This window comes from Galdieria sulphuraria, assembly GCF_000341285.1.
Source record: "Galdieria sulphuraria unplaced genomic scaffold scaf_2, whole genome shotgun sequence".
Lineage (NCBI taxonomy): Eukaryota > Rhodophyta > Bangiophyceae > Galdieriales > Galdieriaceae > Galdieria > Galdieria sulphuraria.
This window is the reverse complement of record NW_005178473.1, coordinates 118,228-132,911: the sequence shown is the minus strand read 5'-3', so window position 1 is coordinate 132,911 and position 14,684 is coordinate 118,228. Positions and strand designations below refer to the sequence as shown.

At 38.2% G+C, this 14,684-nt stretch overlaps 3 protein-coding genes across 3 annotated transcripts; 2 read left to right on the top strand and 1 right to left on the bottom strand.

Moving 5' to 3' along the window:
- Position 1: 1 nt before the first annotated feature.
- Gasu_04490 (uncharacterized protein) lies at positions 2 to 676 on the top strand. The gene is made up of 2 exons (XM_005708820.1): positions 2 to 433; positions 477 to 676. Exons 1-2 carry the CDS (start codon positions 44 to 46, stop codon positions 606 to 608), a joined length of 522 nt encoding a protein of 173 aa, XP_005708877.1. The 5' UTR covers positions 2 to 43; the 3' UTR covers positions 609 to 676.
- Positions 677 to 688: 12 nt separating this feature from the next.
- Gasu_04480 (uncharacterized protein) lies at positions 689 to 6,871 on the bottom strand. The gene is made up of 8 exons (XM_005708819.1): positions 6,795 to 6,871; positions 6,627 to 6,741; positions 5,686 to 6,581; positions 4,148 to 5,636; positions 3,354 to 4,096; positions 2,449 to 3,296; positions 1,501 to 2,396; positions 689 to 1,451 (listed from the first exon to the last, which is right to left on the bottom strand). Exons 1-8 carry the CDS (start codon positions 6,803 to 6,805, stop codon positions 843 to 845), a joined length of 5,607 nt encoding a protein of 1,868 aa, XP_005708876.1. The 5' UTR covers positions 6,806 to 6,871; the 3' UTR covers positions 689 to 842.
- A 520-nt stretch (positions 6,872 to 7,391) lies between these two features.
- Positions 7,392 to 14,636, top strand: Gasu_04470 (DNA polymerase epsilon subunit 1). The gene is made up of 23 exons (XM_005708818.1): positions 7,392 to 7,427; positions 7,477 to 7,582; positions 7,627 to 7,748; positions 7,796 to 8,145; positions 8,198 to 8,549; positions 8,594 to 8,907; positions 8,961 to 9,331; positions 9,378 to 9,502; positions 9,555 to 9,760; positions 9,809 to 9,992; positions 10,045 to 10,301; positions 10,350 to 10,513; positions 10,569 to 10,717; positions 10,770 to 10,973; positions 11,021 to 11,230; positions 11,285 to 11,344; positions 11,395 to 11,609; positions 11,664 to 12,249; positions 12,300 to 12,692; positions 12,740 to 13,156; positions 13,211 to 13,438; positions 13,488 to 13,910; positions 13,960 to 14,636. Exons 1-23 carry the CDS (start codon positions 7,422 to 7,424, stop codon positions 14,554 to 14,556), a joined length of 6,039 nt encoding a protein of 2,012 aa, XP_005708875.1. The 5' UTR covers positions 7,392 to 7,421; the 3' UTR covers positions 14,557 to 14,636.
- Positions 14,637 to 14,684: the final 48 nt, after the last annotated feature.

The following is a 14,684-nucleotide window of genomic DNA, read 5'->3' as shown; positions in this document are numbered from 1 at the left end:
ATTATTGGATTTTAATTGATTATTATTGGTGGTGGGTCATAATATGGCAATAGGCTTGTTGCGTTCTACTTTGCGTGGATGGTTATTTCCAAAGTGGTCATCCCTTCCCCATCTACGCAGACACTTGCAAAACGAAGCATACAAAGTATCCTTCGATACCTACAAGTTGGTCCAAGTCTTGGAATCCAGTGGATTTCCTCGAAAGCAAGCCCAAGTGTTATCCGATATTCTCGTCGGTGTTACTCACGAAAGTATGAGGAACGGTATCGACTCCCTTGCGTCGAAGAATGACTTTGCCACACTCCGATCGGAACTGCAAATCCTGGAAAAAGCCGATTTCCAAGTGCTCAAGTCGGATCTTCAACTGTTGGAGATGAAGTTACAAACTTCCGTTGCACATATTCATACAGAAATGGAGCGCATAGAGAACAGAGTAAGTTTCACGTAAAGAAGACACTTGATGACGTTGGTTGTAGGTTATCAAGTGGGTGATTGGTGCAACTGGAACGGTTTGTGCTTTGGTAATGGGTTTCTTGCGGTTGGGGATTGGAGGTTCCAGTATGCCTCCACCTGTTGCTATGGAAAAGGAACCTACGAGTGAAAAGTGATGTTGAGCTATCCACTCATTATGTCTAAAATAACGTGATTGGAGTAAGATGCCATCGTCTTCTCACAACTTGATAAGAACATTCAACGCATATATTTTATTGCGGTATCTGTTTTGACATAAATGAAAATGGGAATGCAGTGTTGTGCAGTTTCTTGCTGAAGTTGCTTTATCCACATGGAAAGCGGTTTGCTATCAAAGAATTCAATAAATGTTCAATGAAGTGCTTGGGAACTTACTTTGCATGTTCTATCGATGGAAAATGCTCCTGTAAGAAAGTTTCCATATATTTTGTCGGAACAAATAAGGAGACAGCTTGTGGTAAGCATTCCAGAAATGTTCCCAATGTCGTCCAAGGTCTTGGCAAGCCGTCCATGAAAGTAAAGATAAAACATGGAATATGGACAGCATCATTTTTCAACTGAAAACAACGCAATAAATCGATAGCATTGGCTTCCAATAAATGGGGAGTTTCAACTCTTCCATCTTTCCATCTCTCCAACCATGAAGAGGATCGTTCATAAGACATGGGAATGGGTCCTTGCCAAGGTCTCCATTCCTCTCTTGTTGCATGATCCATTATCAAACGTTTCCAATAAAAGTCTACAATTGTTTCTAGTCTTTCTTTTCCCCTTTGAGATGAACCCTTTTTTGTTATAAAAAAATCGTTCTTGGATCCTCCATCCTTTTCGTCAAACCAAAATACTTTAGATATACTACACGGTGTGCTATTGTTTTGTCCTCGATACCAGAAATAACTCAAGCGACTCAAACTCTCACTTCGAATCGCATCAATATCAAGGATAAACTCCCAAGGGATAAAGGCAATATCTGGATCCACAAACTAAACAAAAAAATAGGAATCGGCAAGAAAAGGTATCGATAGTACTTACCAGAGTGAATTGCGTATCTCTGAATAACTTGCTATCATTATGTAGTAGTGAGTGTAATGCACTGGATGATATTATGTGCTTAGATGTAACTTGGCTTGACTTGGATTGTTTCCTTCGACCAAAACACATTGAAATTTGAAATGGCAAAACATCTCTTAATACATAATTGTCCTCGTTCAACATGAGTTCTTTAAGGAGTTTTTCAACTTCAAATGGAAGTGGTAATGTTCCTTCTTGTTGAATAGAGGAATCAGTTTCCCCGCCTTTGAAACGTCGATAAAGCGGTATTGAATATTGTATCTGCCTAAATGGGGCATAAATAAGGAGACATTGGTCAAAGTAATCAATAAATAATGATTTGAAGGCCAACTCCTTAGGAATGTTGTTTACACAATGACTTTCTTGTCGAATGCCCCTTGAAATACTCAACCATTCCATCCAACCTCTCCAATTCAATCGACTCCAGTCTTCCATGTTTTTCAGTTTGCCTCGAAGATGTTGATATTTCAGCATCTTCAAATGATAAAAGATCGACCATGAAGTATCGTAAAGCTGCTTGAGTTCCATTATTGGGTAAGTAGAATATTTCGAGTTTAGCGAAAAAATTTCCTCTATAAAATTGGAGATATCTATTGGATACAGTTGTTGGACTCTATGTCGTATCCTCTGAATTTGACCTTGAGGATTCAAAAAAAGTTTTTTAGTGCCTTCTCCCAACTCATAAATAGTACGGCTTCCTTCTTGAAAGATAGAGTGACGTCCTTTAGAACCTTCCAAAAAGGTGAACTGAACTTGTTCATTCCCGGAGGCCGCAAATGACCATATGTTATTCAAACGCTTATCTATATTTTTGTAGAAAGGATAGCAACCGTGGATATTACTTGTTATGCCAGAACCTAGCAAAAGATAGAACATGTAACTATATGAAAAGGTACAGATGATGCGTACTTTTGTTACCAACAACTGAATGTTGTTCAATAGTTTCTTTCTTCGAATGATCCTCGGAATTCTTGTCCGATGTCGTCAAAGCAGAGTGACCGTTATTACAACTCTGAACCACGTCAGAGTCATCCTTTGGACAATTCAAAGAAGGACTGTCCATCTGATAGCATCTCGATTTCAAATTGTTCAAAGCATCAAACACTAAAAGATAATGTTGAATTTCTTCTTCCGAGAAAAAAGTAACCAAAATCCACGCCATCTTTGACAACTTCTTTATAACAAACTCGATGGATCGACTAGTTTCAAGCTGTATACAACTTTGTATGTTCAAGTCCGTTAGAAACAAATCTGACAACAGTAACCAACATTCAGAGAACAAATAAGAAGCTCCAGAATCATAACCTGTCAAACAATAATATTCTATTAATGTGATGTAGCCATTCAACAGTTCATTCAAGGAATAAATATGCTTCCAAATCTTGCATGCGCTAATCAATAATCTATCTGCCTGAATGTCTTCCAAATTTTCAATCTTTGAAAAATACTTGAAGTAATTTCGCACATTTTCCTTCAAAAAGCTCCATTTGAAAGTGCCTTCCACTCGTAGTTGCGTTGAAAGATATGCATTTATTAGCTTTCCTATATAGAGTTGTGCTTTAGCTACAAGAAAGTCTTGGCCAGTCTTTTTGAAATAACCAATCGACCGGAACAAAGAATCTACTGCTTGCGAGACCAAATCTTCTTTGCTCTGTATTGAAAATCTCCATTCTAATCTTCTTTCCATGGATTGGGCTCCCTGACTACTAATCTGAATGGTACGTGGGCCAACAAGCCTTTCTGTTTTCGTTATAAAACTAATGTTCGAGTATGAGAAATGAAAATTTGGAAAATGCAAAATGAAGACAACTCACCAAGTAGTAAAACAATTGGACGACTGACAAACAACATTGTCTTTCAAATGTATCATCATTTGAGTTAAGATTTTTCCCCTCAAATAATAAAGACGACCCAAATGACGGAGCTGCCCTCGATGAAACTTTATAAACGCAAAGTCGGTATTCCTCAGTGCTTCAATGAACTGTTGTTTTCTCAACAAGCAACGGATTTTTATAAAGACTGCTACTTCAGATATTGTCAAGTCAAGATCCCACAAAGATAGATGAAAGCTGAGTCGAACATTTTCAAAAAGTTGACCAACAGTAAGCGATGTCATTCGCTCAAATTGTTCACAGAAGCTAAGACATTCTGTATGACGGTTTAACATGCCATCAATTTCAGTCAAATAAAGTCGACATAATAAAGTTATGCGGTTGTCTCGTGACTGAAGTGACAAGGAACGAAATGACTTTTGTGCTGCTTCAAAATGGCCAGTTGCAGTTAATAAGATGCCACTTCTTATTCTCAATTCCTCAAAACTTCTAGTTCTCCAGTTAGAAGAACAACTTGACAGCCGTTTCTCCAGATTTTTGGCTTTGGATTCGTTCATTCTTATTGCATTTTGTTCACTTGTATTTATCGACTCCTGAATGTAGTTCACTCCACACTCTACAAGTTCTAAAGCACAAGAAAAGTAACCAAACTCCACAGCTAAATCTATGGTCTGTAACAAGTAAGAAATGAATTCCAGTTTAGCCCTTGGAACAAGGTAGGTTTCCTATAAGATATTTATTCAGCATTCCAATGACAATTCTTCATCCATACTTACCAATATTTGTAATAAATATCCGATCGCAATAGGATACAGTCCAGCTGTCTTTGAAATTCTTACACATCGAAGCAATACAGGTATACTCTGAGATTTCGACATAAAAAAGTCGACAACATGTTCCGCTGTACTGGCAGCTAAGCTATAGATAGCCTTTCCATTTTGCAAAAGAATATTTGCCAAAAAGTTAAGTACTTCTTGTACAAATTCTCCCGTCAGGAGCGGTACTGGATATGTCAAATGATCATTTGAGTACTGTTTCCATATCACAAGTGCTTCAAAGAGCTGTCTTTCAGCTGTTGCTTTATCTCCCGTGGAATGAAAACCATAATGAGCCAATACAAAAGCGGTCTTTGCTTTGATGTGACTTGCGCTTGGAATAGATTCGTATTGCAACTTGAGTTTCTTCATAAGACCCTGGAAATCCTTTCTTCTCGGGATTATCGCTCCTTCATTTCTGCCTGCATGAATCAGTGGCTTTCCGGTTAACGGGGACCGTTCACAAAGAAAAAAATATAAAGATGCTATGGCATCAACTTGTACGTCGAGGTCTTTTGTTGAAAAAGCCACACTATCAAAGTTTATCGAGTCCCAAGTTTCGAAGGATAGCCAAGATTCATTATCTATGTTACAACAAGCTCTTTGAATCTCCAATAAATTTTTGGTAACTTCAAGAAAATCAGTAGAATTTTCGTTTTCTAAACAATTATGGCCTCTACATTGCACTTTGTACAATTTGATCCTCAAAATCATCTCTGGAAAAGTACATTCTATAATATGTAGATTCTTTTTCATGGTAGTCATAGATGTGTTGGTTGATGAATACTTTATACTAGTTCTTACTATTTTTTCAATTTCCATGCTCATTTGAAACAGCTTCTCGTACTTTTTGTCATCCTTTCTTTCATCAATGCTCAAAACGGAATTGGCACCATGTAATGCACTAAAATAATTATCTGCATATTTAAACATCAGAGAGAACTTTTTCTCCCTGAAAGTGTCCCAAATCAATAGAAAGTACATCTCAGCCCATTCCAATGTGACCTGATCCAGTCTCTTAAGGCGATCCAAGATCACATTAGAAGTGGGAATGCTCTTGTTTGAATCGCTCCATACTTCTAGATTTTGCTGACCTTCTTTATATTTACTGTCATCAACAAAGGAATAGTGTAAAAGCCAAGATTCGTATTCTTTCTCATGCAACTGCATACGGCCATCTGCAAGTCTTAAGCTATAGAGAACTGTTGGCTTCGGATACTTTATAAATGCAGAATTTTTTAGGAATGAACTTCGAACCTCCATCTGCTCTTTCAGTAGAGTCAACCTATGGTCTTTTTCAGAATTCAGTTGAGTAAACTTATCACCAAACAAGTTGGAGAAGCGCGGATGTAATTCTTCAGCGTCCAGAGAGCCAAATTCAGAGTCCCAGTCCTCATCCTCGGAAACCAGTGCCTTTCTCTTTTCTCTATTGATACTATCATTAACGTTCCTAGACTTGCAGTTAGACAAAGTTTTAAATACATTTAGCTAGAAACTACATTTTCAGTTCAAAATGACGGCCCGTTATTTCCTCATCGTCTACCGAAAGGACAACAGATGAAATATAGTTTAGACAAATACTCGCAGCCTCGTAAAGCCTTAAATGAAACAGACAATCACATAAGTTCAAAAACGATTCCACGAAATTCCCAGGTATAAAGTACTTGAGTTGACTTCTTGGTTCTACATTTGACTTTTCTACATGATTTTTGGAATCGGAATATACAGCAGGTGTGCTCTGTTGTAGGACAACTTCTCGAATGTGAAATAAACATCTTCCACAATAATCTGTGAAGTAAACAGCGCCCTGAAGCCAATGTTTTGCCTTCATTTCACCGACAGCTGTCCATTTCAGACTTGCCAGCAACCATTTCCTAAATCCCATTTCTGCTCCTACAAAGGCAGGTTGTAACGCTTGCTTAAAACAAGCCAAGGCCTCTTCTTGCTTATTTCTAGAATTGAAAAAAAGACCTTTTTCAATCAAATATTCCGCTTCTAGTAAATTCTGAGCAAGGAGAACTCTTTTTTTCTCAACCCCGACGCCTGCACTCTGTAGTCTAGCTTTTAACAGTTCTAGTTTCTCTTGAATGGTTTGAAAAGCAAGATCCTTGTCAAACTCTATATTCTCCATTCGAGACAGAACGCACAAATTTAACAGTGCTCTGACGTGAGCAGTCAGTCTTTGACGGGCTGATGCATATGCAAGTTCCCACTCCAAGATTTCTCTCGCCTTTGCTTTCCTCTTGTTTCCTGGTTGCTCGTATACGCAAATAGCTAGTGTCGATGTAAGTTTTGGAGAGTCATCTGCACGAAGTTGCGAGGGTGTAAGATTTTCAGCTATGCAAGAAGACTGCGTCTGTGAAAGAAGGGTAACCAAGCCATCCAAAGACTTTTCCTAAACTATATTCAACGCAAAAACTATCCTCCCTAGTTGACTTACAAGAAGTGCTTTGGAAAATTGATGCTCATGAGTTATCTGTTGCTTGCTGAGGAAGAGAGTTTCTGAAGATTCCTCTATGCTTTCTGTTTTCACGCCTCTGTCGATATTCTTCACCCTGCGAGATTACTTGAGTACTTGTTATAGTGCTTCTTGGTTAAAGCTCCATACCTGTCAGTCATTTGATTTTTAAAATATTCATAAACTTGTTGGGTTTTGTTTACTATTATGTTGTCAACAATAGCTCATCAAAAGGACAAATTGGGACCTTCTCCAAATCCCGCCATTTTTTACAACTTTGTTTCTCAAATCTTAAAGATGAGTCCATAAAACATCTGAATTCTATAGGAGGATGTAGAAGTCGAAATAACCTGCATTTGTCACCTAGTATTATTACAAAAGATTCCAACGAAGAGTATGTTTGACGATGCTTTCGTTTAGAAAGAAATTTTGTTTTACCATAGTGCGACAGAACTCTTACTATTTTAAACTGAAAGCAAAAGAGAGCCTTGTTTCTCAGTACTATTTTTAAAGGGAATCTCTTGCAAACATCAACACCTGTGTTTAATTTGTTCTTCACATTCAACACATTCTCTATATATGGAGATCTGCAAAACACTTGTTTGGATAATTGGCAAATGGAAAACGTTCTCAACTTTCTTCTTCCAAAGCTTTATATTGTTTTACGTCCATTTTATCTTATGTCGTTTGTAATGCAATAGTATTTAACAGACTGGCTTTGTTTCATTCAAGTAAATTGGTCTACTCTTTCCCACATTTGTTTGGCGCTAAATTTGAATGCAGGTAAGGAACGAGTCAAGCTCCGTTATGAAGATGTTCACGGCTTTCACAGTCTCAAAGGAAACGAAATATACTCGAAACTGCTGCATCTGAAGAAGAAGATTCGTCTTTGTATCAACAACAAGTAAAAGAAAGGCGAAGAAAGCAAGGCAAGTTTCGTCGAGTTATCTATTCTGAAAAAAGTATTGACAAATCTCTTTAGATAAGCTCGACAGAGATAGTGGATTTGAGCCCTTGTTATCTCTAACAGGGTCCAAAGTTGGATGGCTGTTTAACGCAGTAGCTACCACTGTTGAGGACCCAACAAATAAGAGGGTTACACAGGTAAAGGTTTCCTATGCTGTCCCGATAAACTCCTAAAACCCTTAAAGGCTGTAGACCTCTTCTTTATCGGTGCTGATGGGAATCATTTTCGTGCCACCATGATATGTAGACCATATTTTTACCTCAAAGTGAAAGAAGGCTCTGAGGAAGAAGTAGAGTTCGCCTTGAAAAAGTATTTTCGTGATAAACTCTATGCTATAAAGCAAGTAGCTCTTCACGATCAGTCAGTTCCAAATCACGTTGCAAGCATGACAAAGAGATCTTTATTGGCTATCGAATTTCGAACTATGTCAGAGCTCAATGAAGTATCAAGCTTCGTTCTTCGTAGATTGGAAGAGTTCAGCACAAGTAGGAATTTGTTATTGGAAGAAACGAAAGAGAATGAAGAAAAATTAACGTACGAACAGATCCTGACTTACCATAATGTACGTAACTTTAACAATTTTTAGGAGAAGCGACGGATTTCATTCTATTCTCGAAATATTTGAATATGATATATCTCCCATTTCAAGAACTATGATTAGTCAAAATATACATGTTGGTCTTTGGTACAATGTCCGAGTCGACTCCAAATCCAATGCAGTTTTGCATCCTCTATCAGAAATAGTAGAAAGGCCACAGCCCGTTGTTTTGGCATTTGATATTGAGACAACAAAAGCTCCTCTCAAATTTCCTGATGCAAAAACTGGTGATCAAGTTATGATGATATCTTGGATGATAGATGGAAAAGGATATCTAGGTGTGAATAGAGAAATTGTTGCTGCAAATATTGACGATTTCACTTATAGTCCTAAAGATGAGGTATGTATTATATATATTGTTGTAATTGGGTTGAGATTTGGTAGTTTCCAGGAGACTTTACAGTTTTCAATGAAAATGATGAAAGGTCGTTATTACTACGATTCCTAGATGAGATACAGTTACATACTCCACAAATTTTTGTGACATATAACGGAGATATGTTTGACTGGCCATTTGTTTTTGAAAGAGCCAGATATTATGATATCGACATAGAAAAGGAAATAGGAATATCATGCAATCAAAGGGAAACTCGCGGTCGCGCAACGATTCATTTGGACTGTATGCACTGGGTGAATCGAGATTCATATCTACCACAGGGTTCCCGTGGTCTTAAAGCAGTTACTCGATCACTACTTGGGTATGTGTACGAGTTCGGAACCGCAATTTTCTCTGAAAAAATATTCATATTAGTTACGATCCTCTTGAACTTGATCCAGAAGAAATGATGCCTGCAGCAAGAAGTAATCCTCAACTGTTAGCATCCTATTCAGTTTCTGACGCAGTTTGTACGTATTACTTGTACATGAGATACGTCCACCCGTTTATATTTTCTCTTTGTAACATTGTTCCACTTCCACCAGAAGACGTCCTGCGCAGAGGTTCTGGAACCTTGTGCGAGAATTTACTAATGAAAGAAGCTTACCAACAGGATATTTTATGTCCTAATAAACATCAAACTACATTGGAAAAGTATTATGATGGTCATCTTTTAGAAAATGAAACCTACATCGGAGGGCACGTGGAGGCACTACAAGCAGGCGTATTTCGAAGCGACTTATCAGGTTCGTCTTTCAGCCTCGAAATAGGGCTCAAAATTAATTCTCTTAGTTCGGTTCTCGCTTTCCGAGGAAGTATTGGGTGATCTCACTCGCAGACTGGATGAAATATTGCAGCACGCAATGAATAGATTGAAAGTTGATCCATCCAAGGTGACCAATTATGTTCAACTATCAGTAAGACTCATTTCTTGACTGCAACTAGTGTTCGTAATGACCTTTTAAATAGTCGTCTCTAACCGAGTCTCTGAAGGCTTTAAAACATACACATGCTTTCAATGACTTTCCGGTTATCTATCATTTAGATGTAGGTGCTATGTATCCAAACGTTATTCTGACCAATCGACTGCAACCTCATGCAATCGTTTCCAAGCATCAGTGTGCATCTTGTGCTTTCAACGAGTTGGAAGATTCACAATGTAAAAGAAATTTAAAGTAATGTTGAGTTTTGACTTGTTGTATTGTGTTTCAAAAATGGGCTAGGTGGACTTGGAAAGGAGAATATTTTCCAGCAACTCACGGCGAAACTAACCAGATAAGAAGAGACATTTTATCCAATCCAAATGGCAATCAAGTAGAAAATGTCAGAAGTTCTGAGGAATTCCGCAGGCGACTAAAGCAATATTGTCAAAAGATCTATAAAAAGACTTTGGACAGCTATACTGAAGTGCGCAACTTGGGAATCTATTTGTGTTTGCAATTTTTGAATCTATTTTTAGGAACGAGAAGCTACAGTCTGTCAGAGAGAACATCCCTTTTACGTTAATACCGTAAGAGCATTTCGAGATCGGCGCTATGAATACAAAAAATTATTGAAACAATGGAAAAGAAAGCTGCAAGATGCTCAAGGGAACAAGGATTGGAAAAGTATTGAAGAAGCGAAAAAAATGTGTGTTCTATACGAAAGTTTACAATTAGCTCATAAATGTATCCTCAACTCGTTCTATGGTTATGTAATGAGAAAAGCTGCGAGATGGTAAGAATCATTGACTGTACCAAAGATCGTATTTCTAGATGAAAATAGGTACTCCATGGAAATGGCTGGAGTTGTAACTCAAATAGGCGCAAACATCATTCGCTATGCTCGCAGTGTTGTAGATGGTGTTGGAATAGCTTTGGAGTTAGATACTGATGGTATTTGGTGTGCACTTCCAAAGAGTTTCCCTGAAAAGATAGTTTTTCAAACTCGTGAGTTCTTTGTTGAAATTATTTTGCTTCAACTCCAACTTTACCATTGTCTTAGATGACCAAGTGACATATGAGAGTAGTTTCATATGTGAAATATTGAACTACGGAATATTCCAGCAATTTAGCAATCCCCAGTATCAATCTTTGGTTAACACGGAAAGAAAAGAATTTGAAAGGGAGACAGTGTGCAGTATTGAATTTGAAGTAAGTTTGACAATATGGCCAGTATCTGTTTCGCTCTGAAGTTTGTGGAAAGTTTGATGGTCCCTATCGAGCCATGATCTTACCAGCTTCAAAAGAGGAAGGCAAGAGCATCAAGAAAAGATATGCTGTGTTTCATATGGATGGAAGTATGGCCGAATTGAAAGGATTTGAAATGAAAAGACGAGGAGAGCTGAAGCTCATTAAAATTTTTCAGTCAGACTTGTTTCAACGTTTTCTCTTAGGGGAGACTTTAGAGGTAATCTATATTGTATTCTTCCATCATCATTTTCTCAAGAACAGTAGGAATGCTATCAGAAAGTAGGAGAAGCCGCAAACAATTGGCTCGAAGTGCTTGAAACGCAAGGAGCTTCTTGTAGCGAACAAGAGATCATTGAACTATTGGCAGAACAAAATACTATGAGCAAGTCCTTGGGAGAATATCTAAAATTGAAACAGAAGAGCCTTGCTATCACTACTGCAAAGAGACTAGCTGAGTTTTTGGGTCCTCAAATGGTCTGTGAAAGAATGTCCACGTGACAAACATTAAAACCTAAGGATTTTCAATAGGTTCGAGATAAGGGCCTTGCTTGTAAATATGTGATAGCTAGAAAGCCAGAAAATGCACAGGTATAATGTGAACCTTGTGTTTCACCCGTCTTCTGAATTTACTTGCTTAGGTTACCGAACGTGCTATTCCCATTCAAATCTTCTCCGCAGAACAGTCTATCCGAGAATCTTTTCTGAAAAAATGGCTAAAGGAAACAGATAGCGAAGCTATACAACTTCGAGAATTTTTGGATTGGCAGTATTACAAAGAAAGGTTAGCATCAACTATTCAAAAGATTATTACGATTCCAGCAGCTTTTCAGTCCGTCGAAAATCCTGTACCAAGGTATGGAATGAACTGTAATTAAAGACACCTTGTAACCGAATTATTATAATTAAGGGTTGCTCATCCAGAATGGCTTTCAGCAAAACTAAGAGATATTTCATGTCGAGCAAAACAGTCAATGGTCGCCGACTTCTTCGCAAAGTCGAATGAAAACTCTGGCTTTCAAAAAGAATCCATGCCAGATTTAGAGGATATTTCTGTCGTAAGAATGCTATCACTTTCCCAGAGAACGAAACAGATAGAGAATGTATCGGCTTCGGAAGAAATGGCTCAGAATGATAATTTGAGGGCAGAAGATAAACCAAATATTCAGAAAAGCTTTTATAGTTGGCTTGTGTACATGCGGAACATTTGGAGGCTGGAAAGAAGAAACAAGGTAGTGAAGCGAGTACAAAAAAGACAACATGAAAACTTCGAAAGCAGGTACGACAAAGATGTCCTACCTCCATCTCGCCAACGACAGCGCAAAGATATTCGAAGATTCATAGCACCTGATCCAACAGTCGCATCTGAAGAGTTCCAACTACAGACCGAACTGCACATTTTATCTATTCAAGCTACAGAAACACCTGGAGAATTTCAAATTTGGATACTTCCTCGATTTCCTCAAGATACTCGAACAGACAAGCCTCTCGAAAAGGTATGTTAGTTCACCAACTTTTCGTATTCAATTCTTAAACAATGACATAGCCGTTTTCTTGTTTTATATCTTCTAAAAGAACTTTGTATGTGAACTGCAGACAACCATCAAGTAGAGCTATTGGACCACAAATATTCAATGTGCGTCTTCCAAGATATCGAAAACCCTGTTATTTGTATCAAGTGGAAGTAGAAGAAAGCGCTTTTCTACGTCAGCAAAATGAACTGAACGACTTGGTTCCTCTGTCAGAAGTGGAAGGAATATATGAAACTCAAGTCCCACTTCTTACAAATATTTGTCAACGACTTGGAAACGTTTGCAAGGTTAAAGACTCTGCAACTTTTGGGCACATGATTCTGGGAGATAAGGTAGACATTCAACAGATAGAGCCGATATCTAGCAAACAAGAATACCTTGGCCACTTATCCAACCCCGAAGAAAAGGTATTACTGGCTTCTCATTCCATAGTTTTATTGAAAGGTATCGTTAGGCATTTTTGTACGTATGTTTGTCGATTACCAAAGAAAGGGGTCTGATTGCTTTGACCGTTCCCTATTTGAACAAAATTTGGCTCTGCTTCATTTCGATAGGACAGCAATGCCCTCATATCGAACTGCATCGACTCTTAGAAGAAAGTTGTTCTGCGGCATTTCTACAAGAGGTTGAGACTAGTAGTTGGCAAGTTGAGTCGTCCGTATTTAAAGGCTATCAAGAAGCTCTCAAAACGTTGTCTATGCAAGCAAGTGAAAGTTTGAAATCCTCTTCAAGTCTTTTATGCATTTTATTCGTTCAATCAAGTCTTCCGCCTTGGGCATTATCCAAGTACTTTCGTTGTACTAATGTCACTCCAGTGAGTTGTGTAGATTATATGTGGGAAGACAGCCAGTTTCCAGTGATCGGCTGGGAGGTAAGCGTGGGTTGCATTTGACGTCAGTAACAAAGAAATGATACATCCATTTAGGTGCTAGTAGTGAAGCAATTCTTACGGAGAAACGAACATATCATCTTACAAGCTAGACATCTACTCTCGTTTGCTAGGATTTCTCAGATTCCTGTCGGAAACATCTCCATGAAAGATCCTTATTCACAGTGTCTTGATATGAATTGGGCCCAGGATTTGAGAAAGAACAACTTTATTTTGTGGATGTCCGATAGAGCTGTTCCGGACTTGGGTGGTCATGAGTCCGAAGTAAGTAGGACATTCTGTTCATTGATGTTTTGTTTAAAAATTGATATAGTACCAGCTCCATGACCTACTTGAGCTTCGAGAACCAAGTGTTGAAGAAAAGGAGTATCTGCTTCCTGGACTTTATGAAAATATTTGTGTTGAATTCGAGCTACAGAATGTTGCTCTTTGTACTATTCTTTCACAGGATATATTATCAGAAATGGAAGGTTCCGAGATTCCTTTTGTTACAGATCTTTTTCAAAATTTTGATAAGGAGCTGGATTCTTCTTCAAATGAAGAAGCCGTTGGCTACGAAAAAATTCTTCCTGCCTTCTCTGTGTTACGTCAAACGTTGTTGAGACTGTTTTCCAATGTGAACAAGAGCTTTATAACAGAAACACTTCAGAATCACCTTCTTCGCTGGATTCTTAAGGAAACAAGCTTAATGTATGAACCGTTGCTTGTTAGTTTTGTTCAACATCAAATGCACAAGGTATTACATTTTAAGAACGTTTCCAATGAGACTCACAAACTATGTCTAGGTACTTGTTATTTTGGTCAATTCTTTGAAGCAACTGGGTGCCATCGTTCCACTAGCGACGTATCATAGAATGATTATAGCAACCAAACGGAGTCATGCAATGGATGCCATGCGATATTGCGGTTTCTTAGCCAACACAATTCGTGAAAACCAGCTCTTTCACTATTTACGTTTTGCTCCCATTCTTTTCGTTCATCGATGTCTCATTTTAGTTGATTCCTTCAACTATGGTAGTATCCCAGTGGTTGATGAGATACATATTTTGCGAGGTGAAGCGTTAAAAGGTTATATAGAGTCCGAAAGGCCAGCTTCTCGAATGCAATGGGATTTGGCTGATCATTTTACTACGGACTTGACTTTGAGATGGAATAGAATTTTGGAACAGTTATTGGAAAATTTGCACAGTGGCTCACTTGTTTGTGTGGATTCCACCGAAGAAAAGAAGAACAACAACAATATTCCGCTTGCTTCTTTTGTTTCTAATTTGAGACAAGAGTTGTACAATTTAGTAAATGACTCCGCGGATTCTTATCACATGAATGGAGTACCACCTCATCCGGGTAGGCTGATTGGCTCTTATCAACCTATTGTATTGTAAGTATTTTTAGTGTTCATTGGCAATTCTTGTTGAAAAATCCCAGGTTCGTTTCTAGTCTAACTCATGTTCTCTCAATGTGCCCGTTTCTTTCAGAAGACAGTTATGCCATGAAACGAGACCTCTGTTTG